Source organism: Polistes dominula, unplaced genomic scaffold (assembly GCF_049000335.1).
Source record: "Polistes dominula isolate Pdom_NZ unplaced genomic scaffold, Pdom_raw_medaka contig_28, whole genome shotgun sequence".
Lineage (NCBI taxonomy): Eukaryota > Metazoa > Arthropoda > Insecta > Hymenoptera > Vespidae > Polistes > Polistes dominula.
The window spans coordinates 2225570-2245000 of record NW_028300879.1 but is presented as its reverse complement, the minus strand read 5'-3'; the positions used below and the strand labels follow the sequence as shown (position 1 = coordinate 2245000).

At 28.5% G+C, this 19431-nt stretch overlaps 2 protein-coding genes across 5 annotated transcripts in view; both read left to right on the top strand.

Annotated features, from left to right (window-relative positions):
* Positions 1–15134, top strand: part of tty (tweety) — a 35506-nt gene extending 20372 nt beyond the window's left edge. Inside the window, exons 2-9 of one of the 4 annotated variants that reach the window (XM_089174118.1) lie at positions 5439–5654; positions 10615–10887; positions 12172–12506; positions 12623–13060; positions 13158–13259; positions 13343–13432; positions 14565–14758; positions 14884–15134. In XM_089174118.1, the coding sequence (XP_089030244.1) occupies positions 5517–5654; positions 10615–10887; positions 12172–12506; positions 12623–13060; positions 13158–13259; positions 13343–13432; positions 14565–14736 (1548 nt within the window). In that variant the 5' untranslated portion in view covers positions 5439–5516 and the 3' untranslated portion in view covers positions 14737–14758; positions 14884–15134. The other 3 variants (XM_089174113.1, XM_089174108.1, XM_015318505.2) reach the window with 3 other exon arrangements.
* On the top strand, positions 15122–19311 carry LOC149033622 (uncharacterized). Its single transcript, XM_089174126.1, has one exon. The coding sequence runs from the start codon at positions 15123–15125 to the stop codon at positions 15375–15377; it is 255 nt and encodes an 84-aa protein (XP_089030252.1). The 5' UTR covers position 15122; the 3' UTR covers positions 15378–19311.
* Positions 19312–19431: the final 120 nt, after the last annotated feature.

Genomic DNA, 19431 nt, shown 5'->3' with positions numbered 1-19431 from the left:
GAAGTTAGTTTGATTAAAATTTCATCGAATTAACTCGATATAAATTTGTCTAAGATAACGGTATCTAGAAATTTATATACATTGGTAATACAGTAATGCAAAGATGACGTACAAATTTATATTATTATTATTTTCTTCGCAATATTTCTTACGATAAAATATTATTATTATTATTATTATTATTATTATTATTATTATTTCTTTTATTATTTTGTTTTCTTTTACTATTTATTTATTTATTTTTTTTTTCTTTTTCTATCAAAATATTACACGTGTGTTGTTATCTGCTAAAACATTTCAGATAAAATTTATTTTACCGAAGCACGTGAACTCGTTTTAAAGAAAAAAAAAAAAAAAAAAAACAAAACAAAACAAACAACGAATTGTTTTTATTATACCTATATTTTTATTTTAATAGGTCACATCACGAGGGAAGTTATTTTTTTTTTGTTCAGTTTCGTTTCGTTTCGTTTCGTTTCGTTTCATTCGTTCGTTCGTTCGTTCGTTCGTTCATTCATTTCTATTGAAATGGAAAATATTTTATCATCAATTTATACTATAATCTCATCGAATACTTTTTTATACCTTCATAGAATATATCTTTATCACATTTTTACAAATAATTATAAGTTTTCTAACTAAACGCGTGTTAAATAAAGTTTTCCATGACTAATCGTCGTTAGAATACCGATAAAAGATGGCGACGTAATTTTCTGTTCCATGAACAAAATAAAATACGATAAAACAATAACAAAGATATCCGAGTTATTTGGTTGGTTAAATTTATCTTCGTTTATCTTTTTTTTTTTTTCTGTCATTTAAACTTAACAATTATAACTGTAAACGTTTTGATCATCATTTTCATTAAGTAAGGGTGAACGAAACTATCCAGATTGTTCTTGTCATTCATGTATCTCATTTAATCAGTGATGATTAATGTAAACGTTATCCTTCTTCTCTTCAATTACATATGTAAGTCTTTTTAACGAATTAACGCGAAGTGATTTAATTTGAAGTAATTGAAAGGTACAATGCTGAGCTTTGATCTTTACAGTAACATATTATATGCAATTATACATAGTTTGTGATGTTTCGTTTTTTTATCAGCTTTTTTTTTTTTTTTTTTTTTTTTAATTTAAATAACTGGCTTGTTTATGTTCACAATGGATGGATGTGTGTGTGTGTGTTTGTGTGTATGTGTGTATGAATAAGTGTTTTTAATCGAATATATTACGAGGAAAATTTGAATCTGTAAATATGATGGTTTTACGTATCAATTAAAATGAATCATTACGGATATTTATTAACTCGATAATATTTCATTGAAATGAAAATGTAAAAATAATGTATTAACAAGTTTTTAATATAAAGTTTTTTTTTTTTTTAATATCTATTATATAATTCATTTGATTAGTTTAAACAAATTGTTAATGTTATTCATTTGAATTATAATTATATAAAAAAAAAAAACTTGAATGTTCCACACCATTCGAAAAAGTTATCAAAAACATATGACAATACATCTTTAATGATTTTTTTTTCCAAAATAATGATTAACTTCTGAAGTTTTATTTTTTGAACATTAAACATTTGTTACGAACACGTTGACGAACACATTCGCGTTATTTCTTATTGGTAAAGTTTAATTCTTTTTATTCTCGTGAAAATCTACTTCGAAAAAAGGGTTCTTCCAAGAAGTTACTTTGACTAAAAAAAGAACAAGAAAAAGAAAAAGAAAGAGAAAAAAAAAAGAAAAGAAAAGAAAAGAAAAGACAAATATAGTAGATCGTTCTCCAAACACTTGCTCTGACGTTAGCAACGTTTATTACATGAGCTTGGGTCCATTAAAGAAAAAGTATGCTAGTCATAAAAGAAAGAAGGGAAAGGATGGAAAGAATCGTTTTCCATGATCAGCATAATCAAATCGATTTCAACCAAGCTTATCGTAAAAAGAAACTTAACTAAGAACGATAGTAACTGTATTGTTCAATGAGTCGCCTAATTCCGAACAGAAAAAAAAAAAACCAGAAAAAACAATGTGTCACTTGAAATTTACTTGAATACTTTGTATTAAAGACAACGTCAAATTTAATCTAATCATTTTGTTAAAATTAATTTTATTAATAATATATTATCTCTCTCTTGCTCTCTTTAAATTCAAAATGCTATTTTCCTCGATAGATGATATAATATTACATTATAATAAATAATTTATTAATTATTAATAAATATTAATATTAATATTAACCCGTTGAATGGTGAATACTTTCTTTTTTTTTTTTAACTGAAATGTTTTTGTTAAAACGAAATAATTTATTATTAACTAGATTCTCTAATAATAAATTATATTATTTGTTAATGAAACATTTTTCTTTCTGAATATTATTTAATTAATTAATCTAAACATTAGATTATATTTTATATTAATATTAATACACTTTTTAATGGCTGCTCACACAACATGTGTGTGAGATAGCAGGAACAATTGTTATTGGCCGTTATTTATTTATAACTTTTGATATATTTAAAAATATATATCAAATTACATTTGTTGTTGTTTTATTTTTTGTTTTTTTTTTTTTATGTTAATTTTTCTCGTGAATTTAATAAAGTTTTTCTAAATATAATTTTTACAAAAATATTACTAACCCCTGGCGTCATTATGCATAAACGTGCGACCATTAAAGTGTTAACAAACATGTATATGTGTCGATAAAACACTCTGGTAATTTTTACCAAACGCATATATGTGTCCATAGCACTCTAAGGGTTAATTATAACATAAATTAAATTATTAACCTTTTTTTTTTTTTAATTGCTACTTTAAATTTTTCTAATACTATTATCTTGATATTAATATCAAATTAAGACACCAAAAAAAAAAATGTCAAACAGTTTATCTGATAATTTATAGAATATAAAAAAAAAAAAAATAAAGAAAATTATACGTATGAAAAATTATAAGTAAAATTAATTTTTATAATTAATTTAAAAAAACAAAAAAAAAAGCAAGAAATCAACAAGTTATAATAAAATTACATGTGATAAATATCATCTATTCAACAAAATACAACAAAATTCTAATGATAATAAAGATAAAGAACATTATCGAGGAATGTATGATAAATTGATTAGAAAAATAATAAAATTATCAAATAAATAAAAAATAGAAATATATATTTAATCTCTTTTATATCTCGTCGAAATTTTTGTTCATGTAAATTTGACGACAATTTCAAAGAAAGGAAGTGTAGGCATCGTTGACCCACTGTTCTCACGCTTGCCGTAAGTTTAGAGTACAGAAAAGAGAAATACAGAAGGGACCTTTTTCTTTTTTCTCTCTCTCTCTCTCTCTCTGTCTCTCATTCTTTTTCTTTTTTTTTTTTTCGAGCTCTTTTTATTTATGAGAACGAACGGTCGACTCCTTTAAACGACTGCCTGGTTGGTATTTTCACGTGACAAAGAGTCGGAACTACATGTTGTCGATGTTATATGCAAAGGGCACACGTATCACTACCACCACCATCACCACCAGTCTTGCCAACTTTTAATGAGTCATGAAAATGTATGAGAGAAAAAAAAATAAAACATTGTTGAAATAAATAATGCTACTATTATAAAAGCCACGGCATGGATATTGTTTGTTATCGTTTAACTAGTTTTAACAGATTGTCCTCCATTGATTGCAATATTTATCACGAATTTTTATTATTACTACTTTACAATTGCATTTAAAATTGACCTAATTTTTCATTATTTCAATCATTTTAGAAAACTTCAAATTTGGGAAAAAAATTTGCAAAAAAGAGAAAACTCCAAAATTTTTGAATCATTTTTGTCGTTGCTGTTAATATTTTTGGATATTTTCTAAATTTTTATACAATTAAATAATATTTATTTTAATTATTCAATAATTTATACTCGTTGTTTCATTTTATGTGTTTTTTTTTTTTTTTAATCTTTTACAGTTGCTAAAAGATGAAAGTCATTGTGGTTAGATGCTGCAATTTTATCGATAAATATTTACAGTTTTATTTGCACATCACGTACATAGCATCCTATTTTGTTTTGACCAAATTTGTTCATCAAATTGAAACAAAAAAAAAAAAAGAAATTTTCTATAATTTTTTTTTCATCAAATAAAAACACCAAAATTATAAAAACGAATGTATTACTAAACATTCATTTGTATAATATTTTTTGTTTTTTTAGATTTAATCGCAATGGCTACTGGTTCGATTCATTTATACATTACCCTAAATACGTGTTAATCGTTATATCACTTAAATGTTTTTTTTTTTTTTTTTTTTTTTTCAGTTTATTGCGATGCAAATAATATTTTTTTTAAACTTAATGTACATGATGTCAAGGCATGGTAACATCTGGCAAAAATATTTTTTCTATCGTAATAAACCGAAGACATATTTCGGTGGCCATATTTAAATGAATCAACCTAAAAAAAAACTGTAAAATATAACGTTTCTATTACTTGTTATCACTTTACTATTCGTTTTATTATTTTTTAATAGTTTTTTTTTTTATTCATTATTTATACGTTTAAACATAATCTTTCAAATATTATTTTATTTGCTGTATTGAAAATTATTAACTATTAATATTTTCAATTGCAATATAATCTTATACATAGTACAATTATATTAAAGTATAGTATGTAAATATAGTATTAAATAATTAAATATATACGACGATTGTGATTGAAAAATTTGGAGCTTATTCTTTTTTTTTTTTTTTATTCAAAACTCAAAAACTACGTCGAAGAAATAACAGTGAATTTAATCGAAAACAAATTGTTTATAGGTTAGGTTCAAAACTTTTCAAACTATCCATTATTAAATATACCAAACCTTTATACATTGGAATAAAAATTGATTAATAGTAAAAAAAAAAAAAAAATTAATCGATAATTTACTGTAAACATTGTTACGAAACGTTGAATATTTAAAACAAAAAATAAATAAATAAATAAACCAAAGAAGAAATTCAATTGCCTTTCAATATTATTAAACATTGAAAACTATTAAACGAATAAAAAAAAAAAAAAAAGAAATAAAAGTATCGTTGATTGATCGGCACGTAACAGAGGGATAACACACCTGGCAGCAATTTCATTAGTTAAATACTCGTTGCTTTTACAATAGCGTTTCGATCGTAATTGAATCGGTTCGATGAAGCGTTTTAGGCCATCATCCCCAGTCTCTGTCGAAGCAGCATCCGACAGAGATTAAATGATATCGAAAACTTGCCTCGATATTAAACACTCTTCTACCTAAATTACTTTCTCTTTTACCTTTTCTATCGTTAATATAATTTACCTCTTTCTTTCTTTCTTTCTTTCTTTCTTTCTATTCTCAATTTTTTTTTTTTTTACTTTGAAAAATAACTTTGAATAACTTTAAATCTTCCATTTATGATTACAGGTACATCGTAGCATGTCTTGACGAGAAGGAGAAGTTCTTCAACGGGGTTTTTGGGGTTTCAGTCAAGGGTTCTCCAAAATGGCGGGTGGTCAGCAGCTTCCCGAACAATATACAGTACCACAATTGGCAAGGGTCTTCCACAGTCTACCACATCTTAACGTGTCTCTTCATTCGGTCAACAACACGTTTAATCCACATTCCGAGATTTATCTTGAGGTTAGATCATCTTTTTTTTTTCTTTTTTTAATAAAATTTATCATTATTATTAGTTACGAAAAAACTCGTTTGCTTTTCTTACGTTTACTTATATCTCAAATACACTGTATAAATTATTATTTTTTTTTTTAAATAATATAAGCTTATTTGAAAAATATTGACAAATTTAAATATCGTTTCAAAAATATAAACTTATTCACTTTTATTATGTAATAATAATAATAATAATAATAATAATAATTAATAAAATAGTTTTTTTTTTGAACTTCAAATGGATACAATACTCAATAATAAAATTTAAATATTGTATAACATTAATATTTTATAGTAAAATTTTTGTTTAATTAATTCATAATTATATTTTATATATACTCTACTGAGACTCTTCGTTATTAATAATATCAACATAACAATCGTCATCCATGCTCAATTAGAACCGATCTTAACCTATTTTGTTTTTTTTTTTTGCAAAATTAGACTTATACCACATTCAGAAAAAAAATGACTTATATACGTGCATACTTCTGTAAAGAGGTGAGGGAATAAAAGGGTGTACGTAAATCCGATACAAGAGACCTACTTTCGAATTGTTTCTACTTTTTCGAACATTCACGATCGCTTCGAGCAATTCCCTAATTTTCGAATTTGAAAGACTCGAGCGTCTTTTGTAATAAAACGAGGAAAATGTCGATAACGATGTCAGTTTCGTCATGTCAATTCGATGAGACAAGTTCGATTATTCCGATTCATCCTCTCATATATCTGCTGTATACGTATGTACTATGTACGTATATGCCGATAAGTCATTTGTTATCGAGGATGAAGAGAAAAATGCATTTATTTGAGAAATATCGAGGATTATTTTTCTTTTTCTTTATGAATACATATTTCAATATCTTCCTATCAATTTATAATTAATACTAGGATCTTCCAGCGTTGCTGTAATAATACAGGGGAAAAAAATATACAAAGTAAGGTTAGTTATGTCATATGCAAATGATCTAAATAATTGAATTGTATTACAACGTCATCTATTGAAAACTTACAGAACTTATAGACTTAGATAACCTTTTAAATAATAAATCCTTAAATTAGCGAAAAAAATACAAAATAAACGCGATGAAAACTATCCTATGTATTAAATTAACAACACACAAAATAATACCACAATCAAAATGAAATATATAAAATAATAATCCTCGAAAAAAAATAGAAAAAGCTAGGTTATGTCATATGTAAATCTGAAAAAAAGTATGACGTGAATATATCAAAATAATTAAATTATAATACACCGCCATCTATTGAAAACTTACAGAACTTACAGACTTAGATAACCTTTTTTAAATAATAAATCCTTAAATTAGCAATAAAAAAAATAAATATAAATATATATTAAGGGTTATCAAAAATTGGTACATTTATAGTGTTATCAATTGCATAATTCACGAACTTTAGCTTCACCCTAATAATATAATAAAATAATAAATATGTACATACATATTTATTTATTTATTATATATATTTACTTATACACGTGAATGAACATAATGCACACAAAGTGCAAGTTCATTGCAAAAAGCAAGTTCGGAAAAATGGAAAAATGGCGGGTTCTAGAGTAGTGGTGTTGAAGTTTTTCTTTCATTCTTTCTATTTCTTTCTTTTTTCTTTTTTTTGTTTCTTCTACGAAAATATATTCTCGGAAAATTTGACGAGGCCGCTCTAGAAACGACGACTACAACGACGACGATGACGACGACGAGTAAGAGGAAGAGTTGAAGGTGGAGATAGAAATGGAGAACGAGTGTTCGTTTCTTGTCCGCTAAACCCACACATTGCCCTTAGGCGCATTATGCGATGCCTTTGTGCATTGTTTGAATTTTCCCGGGCCATTGTGCTTTCTAGTTGCACACCATGGCAGATTCTGCCATTGCAAGTTGCAACCCGCGACGTCCAGTTAACTCGTTCGTTTTTTCCCTTTTTTATACTACTTGCATTTTTTCTTTCTTTTTCTTCTTCTATTTACTTCTTCAACCTTTTTATATTTTTTTTTTTTTCACCTTTTTATCTTTTTCTTTTATTTCTCTTACTCTCATCATTCGACACCCTCAAAATGTCTTTTTCTTTTTTTTTTTTTTTATTATTCTCATGCTATCACATTTTTAACTCTTCTACAGGAAATCAAATTTGAATGTCTTCTTGGATATTATTTTTGTTTCTGTTAAAGAAAATGATGATTTATATTACAAAATATAATATTTTATTAATTTTAATACACTAAACTAATTTTCTTTCAATCACACACACCTATCACTTGATCTAAATTCTACGAATTAACATTGTTCTTATTTTATTTATTATTTTGTTCATTCAATTTATCGACGACAGCGTTAATACACGTACACATATAATCTTACATCAATACTATTAAAAGTATTTTTATTAAACACATTTTACACATTAATTTCTGAATATAAATCATCATGCTTTGTTGTTGATTTCAATCAGACAGTAAAAGAAACATGATTTTTGATAGTCATCTATCTTTCATATTAATCTACAGATGTTAAAAGATATTTGTAGAAAAGTAATTAGCAAAAAGAAAAAGTAAAAAATGCATAAAAATAATTAATAATTTTCAATTGAACATTCGACAAATATTGATATCAATAACTATGAATTCATATTAGTGTGACGTGTTGTTATGCCCAAGTAATATTAAATCAATTAATTTATTATGATTGTATAATAATAAAATATAATGTAATATAGTGAAAGAAAAGATTGATTTGAGTAAATATTATGTCTCTATTAGTAAGACAATAATACTCATATCTCACAATCAGTGAAATGGAGTCTGTGAGAATATAACATGTATGATGTTACGTACGTACATACACGTCCACGTAAAGCTCAACGTCTCGGAACGAACTGACCTATTGTTTGCAATGACATCAACGACCGGAACCATAATGCAGGACAGGTATATACAGAGATGTTTGACTATAATGAGTTTTCAGTATTTTGTCGAGTAAGCGTTTGATGTTTAAAATCAACCCTCTCTTATTTACAAATACTCTTTTAATTACTTGATAAATAGATTATGCATATATGTATATGTTAAATACACAATTTTAATATTTAAACATACATTTTGGGTTAACATAATTTGTTAAAATAATCATTGATCGTTCAAGTAGTCAAGAATTATACAACTTTGTAAAATAATTGCTCGTTCGTTATGTTATTGACATTAATAATGACTTTGACGATGACGATGAATAAAAAATAATAAATTATAATATACAGTTGACTTTACCGTATATATTCGTACAATATGAATTTTTATAAAATATCAAAAAGTTATTACGATTATTATTATTTTCATATAACGCGATTTCTCGTTAAAACGAGCTGTATAATAAAATACGGAAATTACTCCCTTTTCAAAAATTCAATTTGCATTAATTGAGCGTTGCATAGGTTTCTTCGTCGTTATAAATTTCACTTTCGTAATTGGTTTCTTTTTTTTTATTTTTGATCAATATTTCATCCAAAAAAATAATTAACCAAAATGAAATATTTTCTCAATATTTATATCTAACACCATATATACTCTTTCATAAATTAATTGTAAATTATTTTCAATTATTTCCGTAATATATATCAACCGTGTTATATCAAGGGTCTTACTGTATACGATTAAAATTGTATATTTAAAAAATAAATATTACAAATTTCTACTACTTGATCTTATTCCACATAACTTTCGATTTAGTATTACATAAAAGAAAAAAGAAAAACAATAATTGATCGATAATTTCCACTATAAAAAAAAAAAAAGAAAATAAACCAAGTTAAATAATAAAAGGTACAATTTGACAGAGAAATTAACGTTCCACTTGAATATTCGTAGCAGGTAGTCCTTGAAAAAGCGAGCTCGGTTTAACTCTTTCCCTTTCCCTTTTTTTCCCCCGTCTATCCTTGGTGTTAGGTAAAAAAGGGTGATGATGACGACGACGACGACAACGACAAGGATGACGACGGTGGCAAGTAAATTCGAAAGGGGGATACGAATAGACGCAAAATTTCGTGCGAATGCATTACTTTTGCAATAGGGAATGAGTAAGGGGGGTGGTAAGTTCCTTCGTGGTTGTGATTCCCATAGAGAACGGTGAAAACCAAGTCAAGAAAGGTGGTGGTACCTACTGGTGCCGTGCCTCTAGCTGACTGAGACCCCACACGTCTGAGCACCCTCGACGCGACACCGAGTCGCGGTAATTGGGAACACCAGGAGGACTGTTTATCCCGCTTCAACATATTTTTTCACCTCACCCTTAAACAAGCCACCCTTTGAAACTCGCTAAAGTATACCGTACGGTACTACATACATGCGGGTTTCATTGCCCGTCTCATTTTCATTTATTTTCTTTTCTCTACATTTTAATCGGCTAATTTAAACACGATTCTTTTTGCAAATATTATATTTTACAAAAGTAACTTGTAATATATTGAAGAATTTATTAAATAAATATATCGTTTCTTAAAATTACTTATTAATTAATGTAAATTATTATCAAATGAATGTATTGTAACCCTTTGTAGCTTAAATTTTCGTCACGAGTATAAAAACATCTGTGTAATACAAAAATTAACAAACTTCATCAGCTTTTAAATATAAATTAATAACGAATGTATAATTTGTAAGAAAAAAAATAGATTTACTATGATATCTTAAATTAAAGCTAATTATTATTGTGAAGGATTATACGAGCTACCAAACAAAAATTATAGAACAAGATGTGTGCGACACGTTTGTACCAAACAAAATTCAATTAGATCAAAATTTAATGTCCATCAATATTGTTTAGTTGTTTTGAATGATTTGAAATAAAATTAATAAATTTCTAAACGAAGAAAAAAATAGATAGTAAATATTAATGATAATCGTTGATAATTGCAGAGCTTGGGCATCCTCGGTAGTATTCCTGCAGCCTGGTTGATCCTGACATTGCTGGTACTGTTGGTTTATCTGGTAACAAGATGCTGCGACCGGAAGCCTCGGCCCAGGAGGTCGATAGCCCTGCTGAAGTTTTCACTGGCCATCCTTGCGTTGCTTTGCTGTGGAACGGTTGCCGTTGGCCTTTATGGCAACGACGACGTTCACAATGGTTTGGTACAATTAGTCGCGGCAGCGAAGAACGTCGATGGGATCCTCATGGGCGTGAGAAACCAGGTTCGACCTTTCTCGATCGATAAACTAAACTATCTCACTCGAAAACTTGTCATTCCAAATGGATCCCATGTATATCGTGTTTGCTATCAGACCACAAAGATGTTTCGAATTGTTCGGATATTGTTGGAATTGTTCGGACAAATTTCACAATCTTCAAAGTTATAATAGGGATACCATTTACTGGTATATACAAGTAAATTCTCGTATAACGCGTTTTATACGGTTCTTTTTTAGAAGTCTTGTTATAGAATCAAAATATTTTCTTTGATATAATTAACAATTTGTTTATGTGATAATATATGTATTAGATATAATATTAAAAAGATTCGCTTTTTTTTTATAACAAACTATTTTTTTAGTAACATATTGGTAAAAAAAATAATAACACCGACAATTAGTAAACAAAAAGAAATTAATAGAAATAAAAATAAAATTTTAATGCTCGACTAAACCAAATTGAATTTTTGAATGTGTTATAGAAATTCGTGTTACAAAAATTCTTGAATTATACGAGAATTTATTGTATTCTAAACACCAAGAAAATATTTGATGATAATTATAATAATATGTTATTATATTATATAAAACAATTCAAATCCAAAATGTATAGTAACAATAGTATTCAAGAAAATATACAGTCAATTAATAAATCATTTGCATACAATTTATATACTAAAGTGATTGTAAATTTGCAGTAGATATTCGATTTGGAAAACGACCAGCAATTATCAATAATAATCAACTCTTCTCTTTCATTCATTTAACGCTGCAACAATTCTAAATTATCATCAGTTTTCATGAAATAAACAGTAATCGAATTGTTCGAACAATTCCAAATTCATTAGCAGCATTCTCTGTAAGAGTTGTTCGATCTTGGAATGAAAACTCGATGGACTTGGATCCCGTCATCGTAAATTATAACTGCTCTTGTGGTACTGCCCGAGTTTAAGATCCCGAGTATTGAGGTCATTACGATTATCGAATGTCTCTCTTACTCTTTCTCTTTCTCTTTCTCTTTCTCTCATGTCAGTTGCATGCTGCAAGATCAGCGTTTCTTTCGCGTTGCTTAATATAAAACACGTCATTTATTGGAAACGGATATCAATTGAAAATCTATCTTGATCCGGCCTTTAAGTTAAATGCGGAGAAAGTCGAACAACTCTTTCAACGTGACTAGTTAAATTTAGAATACTAATAAAATAATAAAATGAGTAGATTATATATACATATACGTATAGAAAATATATATCTTCTATTTCTTTTTTTGTTTGTTTTTACATATAGACGGACACCATAGAAGCAACATTACAAGAGAAAGTACAACCACAATTGACTGCTTTGGGGGACGAATTTGATGCACCTGTTAGCAACAAAACGATGTTGACCTTACTGTTGGCAGCACTGACTAGTATGAAACAAAACACGAGCATTGCTGTCAACCGGAGCTTCGAAATCCGCAAGCCATTGAGCGGGATCAGTCTTGCAGGGGCCATTAGCATGGGAGAAAAAATCGAGCAACTGAGGTGGCCCATTACTATGGCCGTACTGAGTGCACTTCTTGTTCTCTGCGTTGTACTTGTAGTCGGAGTTGCTAGACACTCGAGATGTGTTCTAATAACGTAAGTGTTTAGAAATTCCTCCTTAAAAAAGAAAAAAAAATATATAATTAAAAGATATTTATTTATTTTTAATAATACAAAATATGAAGACAAATGAATGATTTGATTGTTTTCAGATTTTCTGTATTTGGGCTATTCGCTGTAATAGTCTCTTGGCTGATGGCTTCCCTTTATTTAGCAACATCAGTCGCCCTCGGTGATCTTTGCGTGTCACCGGACGGTTATCTAACTAGATCGGTACCCTCCACTTTGGCCTCTGAGGTACTCTCGTATTACACGCATTGCGAGAACACTCGCACGAATCCATTTACACAGAGGCTAAGAGACGGACAACGAGCTGCGGGAAATATGAGGCATAACTTGAATACTGTTTCACGCTTAGCGACAGAACTTTTAAAAGAACAGCATGATCAACTGAAGCCCAGGTTGAGTAGCCTCTTGACCGACGTTAACGCGGTCGATAGACTTATGTCTGGTCTAGCGACGTTACTAGACTGTAAACCACTTCACAAGCAATACGTTCATGCTGCTAAAAGTTTATGTCACCTAGGATTGTAAGCATTAAATTTAATCTATCCATAATTATTGAAAATTATTCTTCATAACGTGTCTTATAATCTTTTTACATTGGGATTAAATTTTTTTGTTTAGATACGGCCTTACCTTCATGCTTCTTGCAAGTTTAGCCGCCGGACTATTTTTCACTGTATTGGTATGGGTTGATTCTCACACGTGGATATATATCCGTAAGCGGTGAGTTTAAGAATGAAATTTCATTAATAACAGTAATAAATAAATGAACAAAATATGATGCCTGTTACGATTTGTTCTAGAAGAGATTACCACCAAGTGGATGAGCAAGATCCATATTTGCCACCATCGGCAGCATCTCAAGCGATAGCAGCTAGGACCCTTCGTGGCCAAGGGTCGTACCCGCCTACAGCCCCTTCTCTTAATCCGAATGCTCATGGCACCCATAATACCATTAAGCAGCCTCTCTTGCTAACGCCGCCCCCGCCGTCCTACGCTACTGCGACTGCTCGAGCACGTCAGCTGCACGAGAGCATGTTAAAGTTTGTGCATGAGACTTTTTTATGTTTTTTCTCCTTACATACTCGTATTTTTATCAAACGAGATCTTTCAAATGAAATATCCAAAGACTTTCACCGCGGCGTTATGTCGGTGCGTTTCAATATTTTCACGGGAATATACATATATATATATACCATTTTTCTAATGACATCATTGCTGATTGCTTAGAATAGATATTTGATGACATGTTGAACTTTTTTCTAGGCAAATGTGCATTTCAAAATCGCTTTACGGCGATGTTTATTTGAACGAATTTGTTATTCGATATTATTATATTATAGAGAATAATAGTTTTAAAAGCATCAGTGTTATAAAATAGAGCATGGACACGAATTTTCTACAACAACGTTTTTTTTTATCAAGTTTCTAGAAAAAGAAAAATGATAATAACAATTTTCTCAGTATATTTATTAATAAGAAAATGTTAGAAAGTAAATGTCCAAGCTTTAACGATTAACAACGCAAGACTATGCTGCGCCTTTTCTGAATGTCGCTTTCGTTGTTACATAGAACATACTACAGTGCACAGGATAGTGAATACCGATTTTATCTTTTAATCACATTACCTCGAATTAACAACTGTTTCATTAAAACAACGTGATTAAATTGGACATGGTAACTGTGTGCGCTCTCGGTGTTATGTTCCTTTTTTTTTTTTTTTTTTTTACTTATTACTCTCTCTTAATTATATTTGAACATGTTTGTATGAATTACAATGTTTCGATGTTTCAATGACGAATGTTTCAACGATATTAAATTCATTAGTACCGCTCGGATTGTTGTTTACATCATTCACGCATAACTGTTTGATTTTCATCAATATTAACATTGACATTTTTGAAGGTTTTTTTTTGTTTGTTTTGTTTATAGATTAAACGATTCGATCTGATATAAGTTAGGTGACAAGAAATGATCCAAGAGAAAGATAATGCTGCAACTTTGTTCTCTTTTGTTTACCGTTTATAGAGGTGGGGGTGTTAACGGGAGTGGAGGAGCCGGGGATCACAAATCGTCTCAGCATAATCAGCAGTCGACAGGTGGACGAACTGAGCACCGTTCTGGACTCGGAGATCAACCTGGCCAGTACGCGACTTTGAGCAAGCAATGCAAAACTCTTGAATCTAGTGACTTCTACTGAGGACACGCCCCCGCAGGGTCTGGTGAGCTTGAATTTCCTTCTCGAATTTTTAAACAAAAAATCTACAAATAATAAATTCATACCTTTCGTCGTATTTAAATTTATATTAGAACATTACAATAATCTATCGAATATATAAAATCTTAGGTAGAGAACCACCTTGGACGCCAAGCGTGGCATCTTTTACCGGCACCCTGTCTCACAATTCTCATGGACCCGCACATTTGGCGACCTTTCAAGATTCGAGAAAAACTCAAACGTTGGATCCAAAAAATTTAGCCAATTTAAAACGCGGCCCAACACCGGCGTGGAATCAAAATCGTCCATTACCACCGAATCCGGCGAATCAGCCTAGTTGGGAGTTCGAATCGCGATCGCAAACTAATATGAATCAATTTCGATCGTTGGTGAGAAACAAGGCGCCTAACATTCGTATACAAGATCAAATGCAAGATCAAGTGAGAACGTTGGATAGAAATTTCACGCGTAGCCAGTTTAATGGTACAGCACAAAATAATGCCGTACCTAATATGTACGGTACATATAATAGGGCACATGGAAGACAAGAAAAACCAACGGTAGCTACGTTGAGTCAAGTACAGGGTAGTGATCCTAATCTATACGCTGTAACCGAACTTTAAGCGACTTATTCGATAATACCAAAAGAATAACGAGACAACAGAAAATTTGTCATTGTTTGAAAAAAGTGAGAAACGAATATATATATATACGGTCTAAGAATGCTAGGAATTTCTTCGATAAACAATTCGAATAAAAAAAACCCTCGTTTTGTGGAGTTCCTACATAGATATGCGTTTGAACGGATAACCCTTCGTTGATCCAAGAAAAAGGAAAGTAATGAAAAAATGTAAGAAGAAGAAAGGAAAAGGGACGGGAGGGTCTAACATGTCTCTGATATTAGGAATTTCATCGGAGACGTGCTATATATATATATATCTCTAAAGTTTTGTATTTGTATATCATGTACAGAGAAAATTGGTCGATCCTTCTACGTTAGTCCCTTTCATACGTTCACAGTCATTATTACCTATTTTTAATCCGAAATACGTTAACAATGGAAATCTTCGATAAAATTACTAATCCACGCAAAAAAATACAAATATATAAAATAATCCGAGTATATATAATAATTGATCATCGCTATTTTCAACTTGTGATTAATAGAAAAAGAAAAAGAAACAATTAATATTCTAATCACATAGAAAAAGAGAACGTGCATTTATTTTACTACGTTCTATAAACATTTCTATCGTTAACATCGATTGATATGTATATATATATATATATATATATACATATAATCAACATATTATATGTATATATACATCATAATGTTAAACGTTGATATCTAACGTGAAGGAAATACCAAAAGGACAATTTTTTATATCTTTTTTATATTTTTAATGTATTATGCGGCATATAATGTGAAATCCGTGTTGATTTGTTGTGAATCATTCTGAAAAAATTCTTATAACGAATATATAATACGTATATATATATATATATATATAGTATATACGTATAGTAAATATCAAATTACTGTACGATAATGAAAAACAAAAAGAAAAACTTATGAAGTGATAAATATTTACGTATATTTATTATTATCGTTAATATTTAAAAATTTGTATTTAACAATACACACACACACACACACACAGCAGCAGACAGACACACACAGAATGATAAAATCTGAAGATTTTTACGAGCAACAACGCACTCCCAAATGAACATTTTTATTAAATAAATAATTCGCGATATACTGCCAATACTCAGGCGAATAAATATATAAATAAATATATAAAAAGTATATATATATATATATATATATATACATATATATACTTTTTAAGTACAAATGTAACGGAAGCACACACAACATACACAAACGTGTCCCCCCATCAATGGCACGTTCTTTTTTCAGTTTTGATACGACTAGTGCAAAGTTAAAAATAAATAATAATAATAAATTATAATTATTAATAATAATAATAATAATATTAATAATAACTAATAATAATAATAATAATAATAATAATCTGATGTATCAGCAAATCTCAACATGACAACAACAAAAATGGATTTCAAATGTTATATAGCCTTCTGAGATTTATTTACCTTAAATGGATAAATAAATATAAATGGCCTTTTGTGTGGAAATATTGGAAGGGCAGATCTTTCTTACGTGTTTTTATTTGTAATTCGTAAAGTAGTAATAGTAATAATAATTAATAATGATTATTAATAACAATAATAATAATAATAATAATAATTCTAATAATATTAAAGAAAAGAAAAGAAATCAAGAAACAAAAAGAAACATCACATACATACACACACACACACACGCGGAACAGAAACACAAAAAATATACAGAATATATATATATATACTTAAGCTATTGAATTTTCTGCGGAGCGCAGAGTCTTCCTATAAGATGTTTAACAAATTTAGAACAAAAAAAAAAAAAAAAGACCTAAATAAATAAACAAATAAAAGATTAAACGATTTAAATAATAATAATAATAAGTTATCAACGAATCTGTGTAGATGACTTTATATTCCGCAAATAATTCAGTAAACTTGTAAATAGTTATATTATATCATCGAGTAAATGTGTAAAGTGTGATAATTTTCAACATAGATGTACGAGTTTTAAAACAAAACAAAAAAAAACATAATTAATATATTCTGTACCTTCTTATTTCACAGATTCTTCAAATTAACACAACAACAACAACAACAACAAAAAAGAAAAAAAGAGTAAAAAAATGCCATTCCAAAAATAAACAAAAAATACAAAAAAAGAAAAAAACAATGAAATTAGACAGAGAGAAAGACGAGGAAAACGTTCTATCATAATTGTAATTTTCAGAATGACTTTAGAATCTAATCTTCGATATAATTCGCAAAAAAAAAAAAAACATTACCATTGCAATATTAAAATATACAGAGTAGGTATAAGAAATTAATAATAATGATAATAAAAAAAACAAAAAACAAAAAAAACAGGTGAATATAGCGTGAAAAAATTTCTCATCGGATTGTAAATAATTGTAATATTTATTGAAGAGTGAAGAAGAAGAAGAAAAGAGCATCGTAGCGCCATAGGATTAGCAACATTTAGTTGAACATTAATTATAAGTCAACGACGATTATAATAACATTTGAGAAGCACGTGCACTTTTCACATATACAGCACGTACGCAAATCCAAAAACAAAAAAAACAAAAACAAAAGAAAAAACACGAACTATGCGTGCTGTTTATTTTGTCGATCAAAGGCAAAGTATCCTAGTCACTAAATAAAACTTGTTTACGTTCGTCTAAACGATGAAAAAAAAAGGAAATGGAGATGAAAGATTTAAGAATAAAAATATACAAAAAAAAAAAAAAAAGAAAAATTACAAATGAAAAATGAAAACAAAAAAGATCAATCTCTTGCCAAATTTTCGAAAGAGCTCAATTTTCCAAATTGTAAAATGAGTGTGGGGGGAGGGTGGGAATGAAAAGAAAAAAGAATTCAAGAAAGAAAAAAAAAACCAAACCATACTCTAAACTCTTTTTATCAGATAATTGTACTATTACTACTATTACTATACCTAATATCGTTGAAGTTACATTAGATACGAGTGTCAGACAAACGCCCATACCTTTCTTAGATCTTAAGGGAGAGTGAATATTCGTGAATAAATAAAATGTAAAGTATAAAACACGACTTCTCGTTCTAATTCAGTGTTCTGAGATATTGCTTTAGTTTATACATTCATTTAATATTAATATTTGCTGACGTGCGCAAAAAGTATTTTGTTATTTTTTTTTTCACAAGTTATTATTTTCTAAGTTTAACGTAATTTTAATATCAATTTATATTTTATTGGATTTATATATATATATATATATAAATATATATGTAGTTTCATTAGAGCTAAATTTAATTGAATTTATCTTTAATTAATGACGAACTTAATCGTGCTAATCATTCATTTCCAAATATGTCGAGTTTTAAATAAAGTTAATAGCTTTAATATTAATTTATATATAAGTATTAAATTTATTTCAATATTCAATCTCCTTAAAATATTATATACATACACAAGATGACTTTGAATAAAAAAAAGAAGAAAATAAAAATAAATAAAAAAAAAAGAGAAAAAATATGGGATCTATTAAATGACTATTGTTATAAATAAATGATGAAAAAAAAAAAACAAAAAACTCGGACGATATCGAAGAACACTGAGCACAATAATTTTAAGTATAGCGAAGAACTTGGAGAATAAAAATTCGTCTCTGTCGTTGAAGACTGCTGCAACACGCGCAAACGGGAACAAATAATACACAGAATTGTCCAAGTTAACAAAAAATGAATTTAAAAAAAAAAAAAAAAAAAAAAAAACATTGTAATACGTTTACTTTAAAAAAAGCGAATATCTAAACACAGTCCAAAAGCGTGAATAACAAATAATAACACGTTAAAGAATATTTTTCTGAATTGTTCACAGGAATGGGAAAAAAAGTAATTAAAAAAAAAATAAAATAAAATAAAATAAAAGGAGCTTGAAAAAATGTTGAAAAAGTTCGATAAACTCGACGAAATGAGAAAATCATTGAATTGGTCTGATAACAAATAATATTGTGCATACAAGTTTGTTGCGTCTGTATGAATTAATTA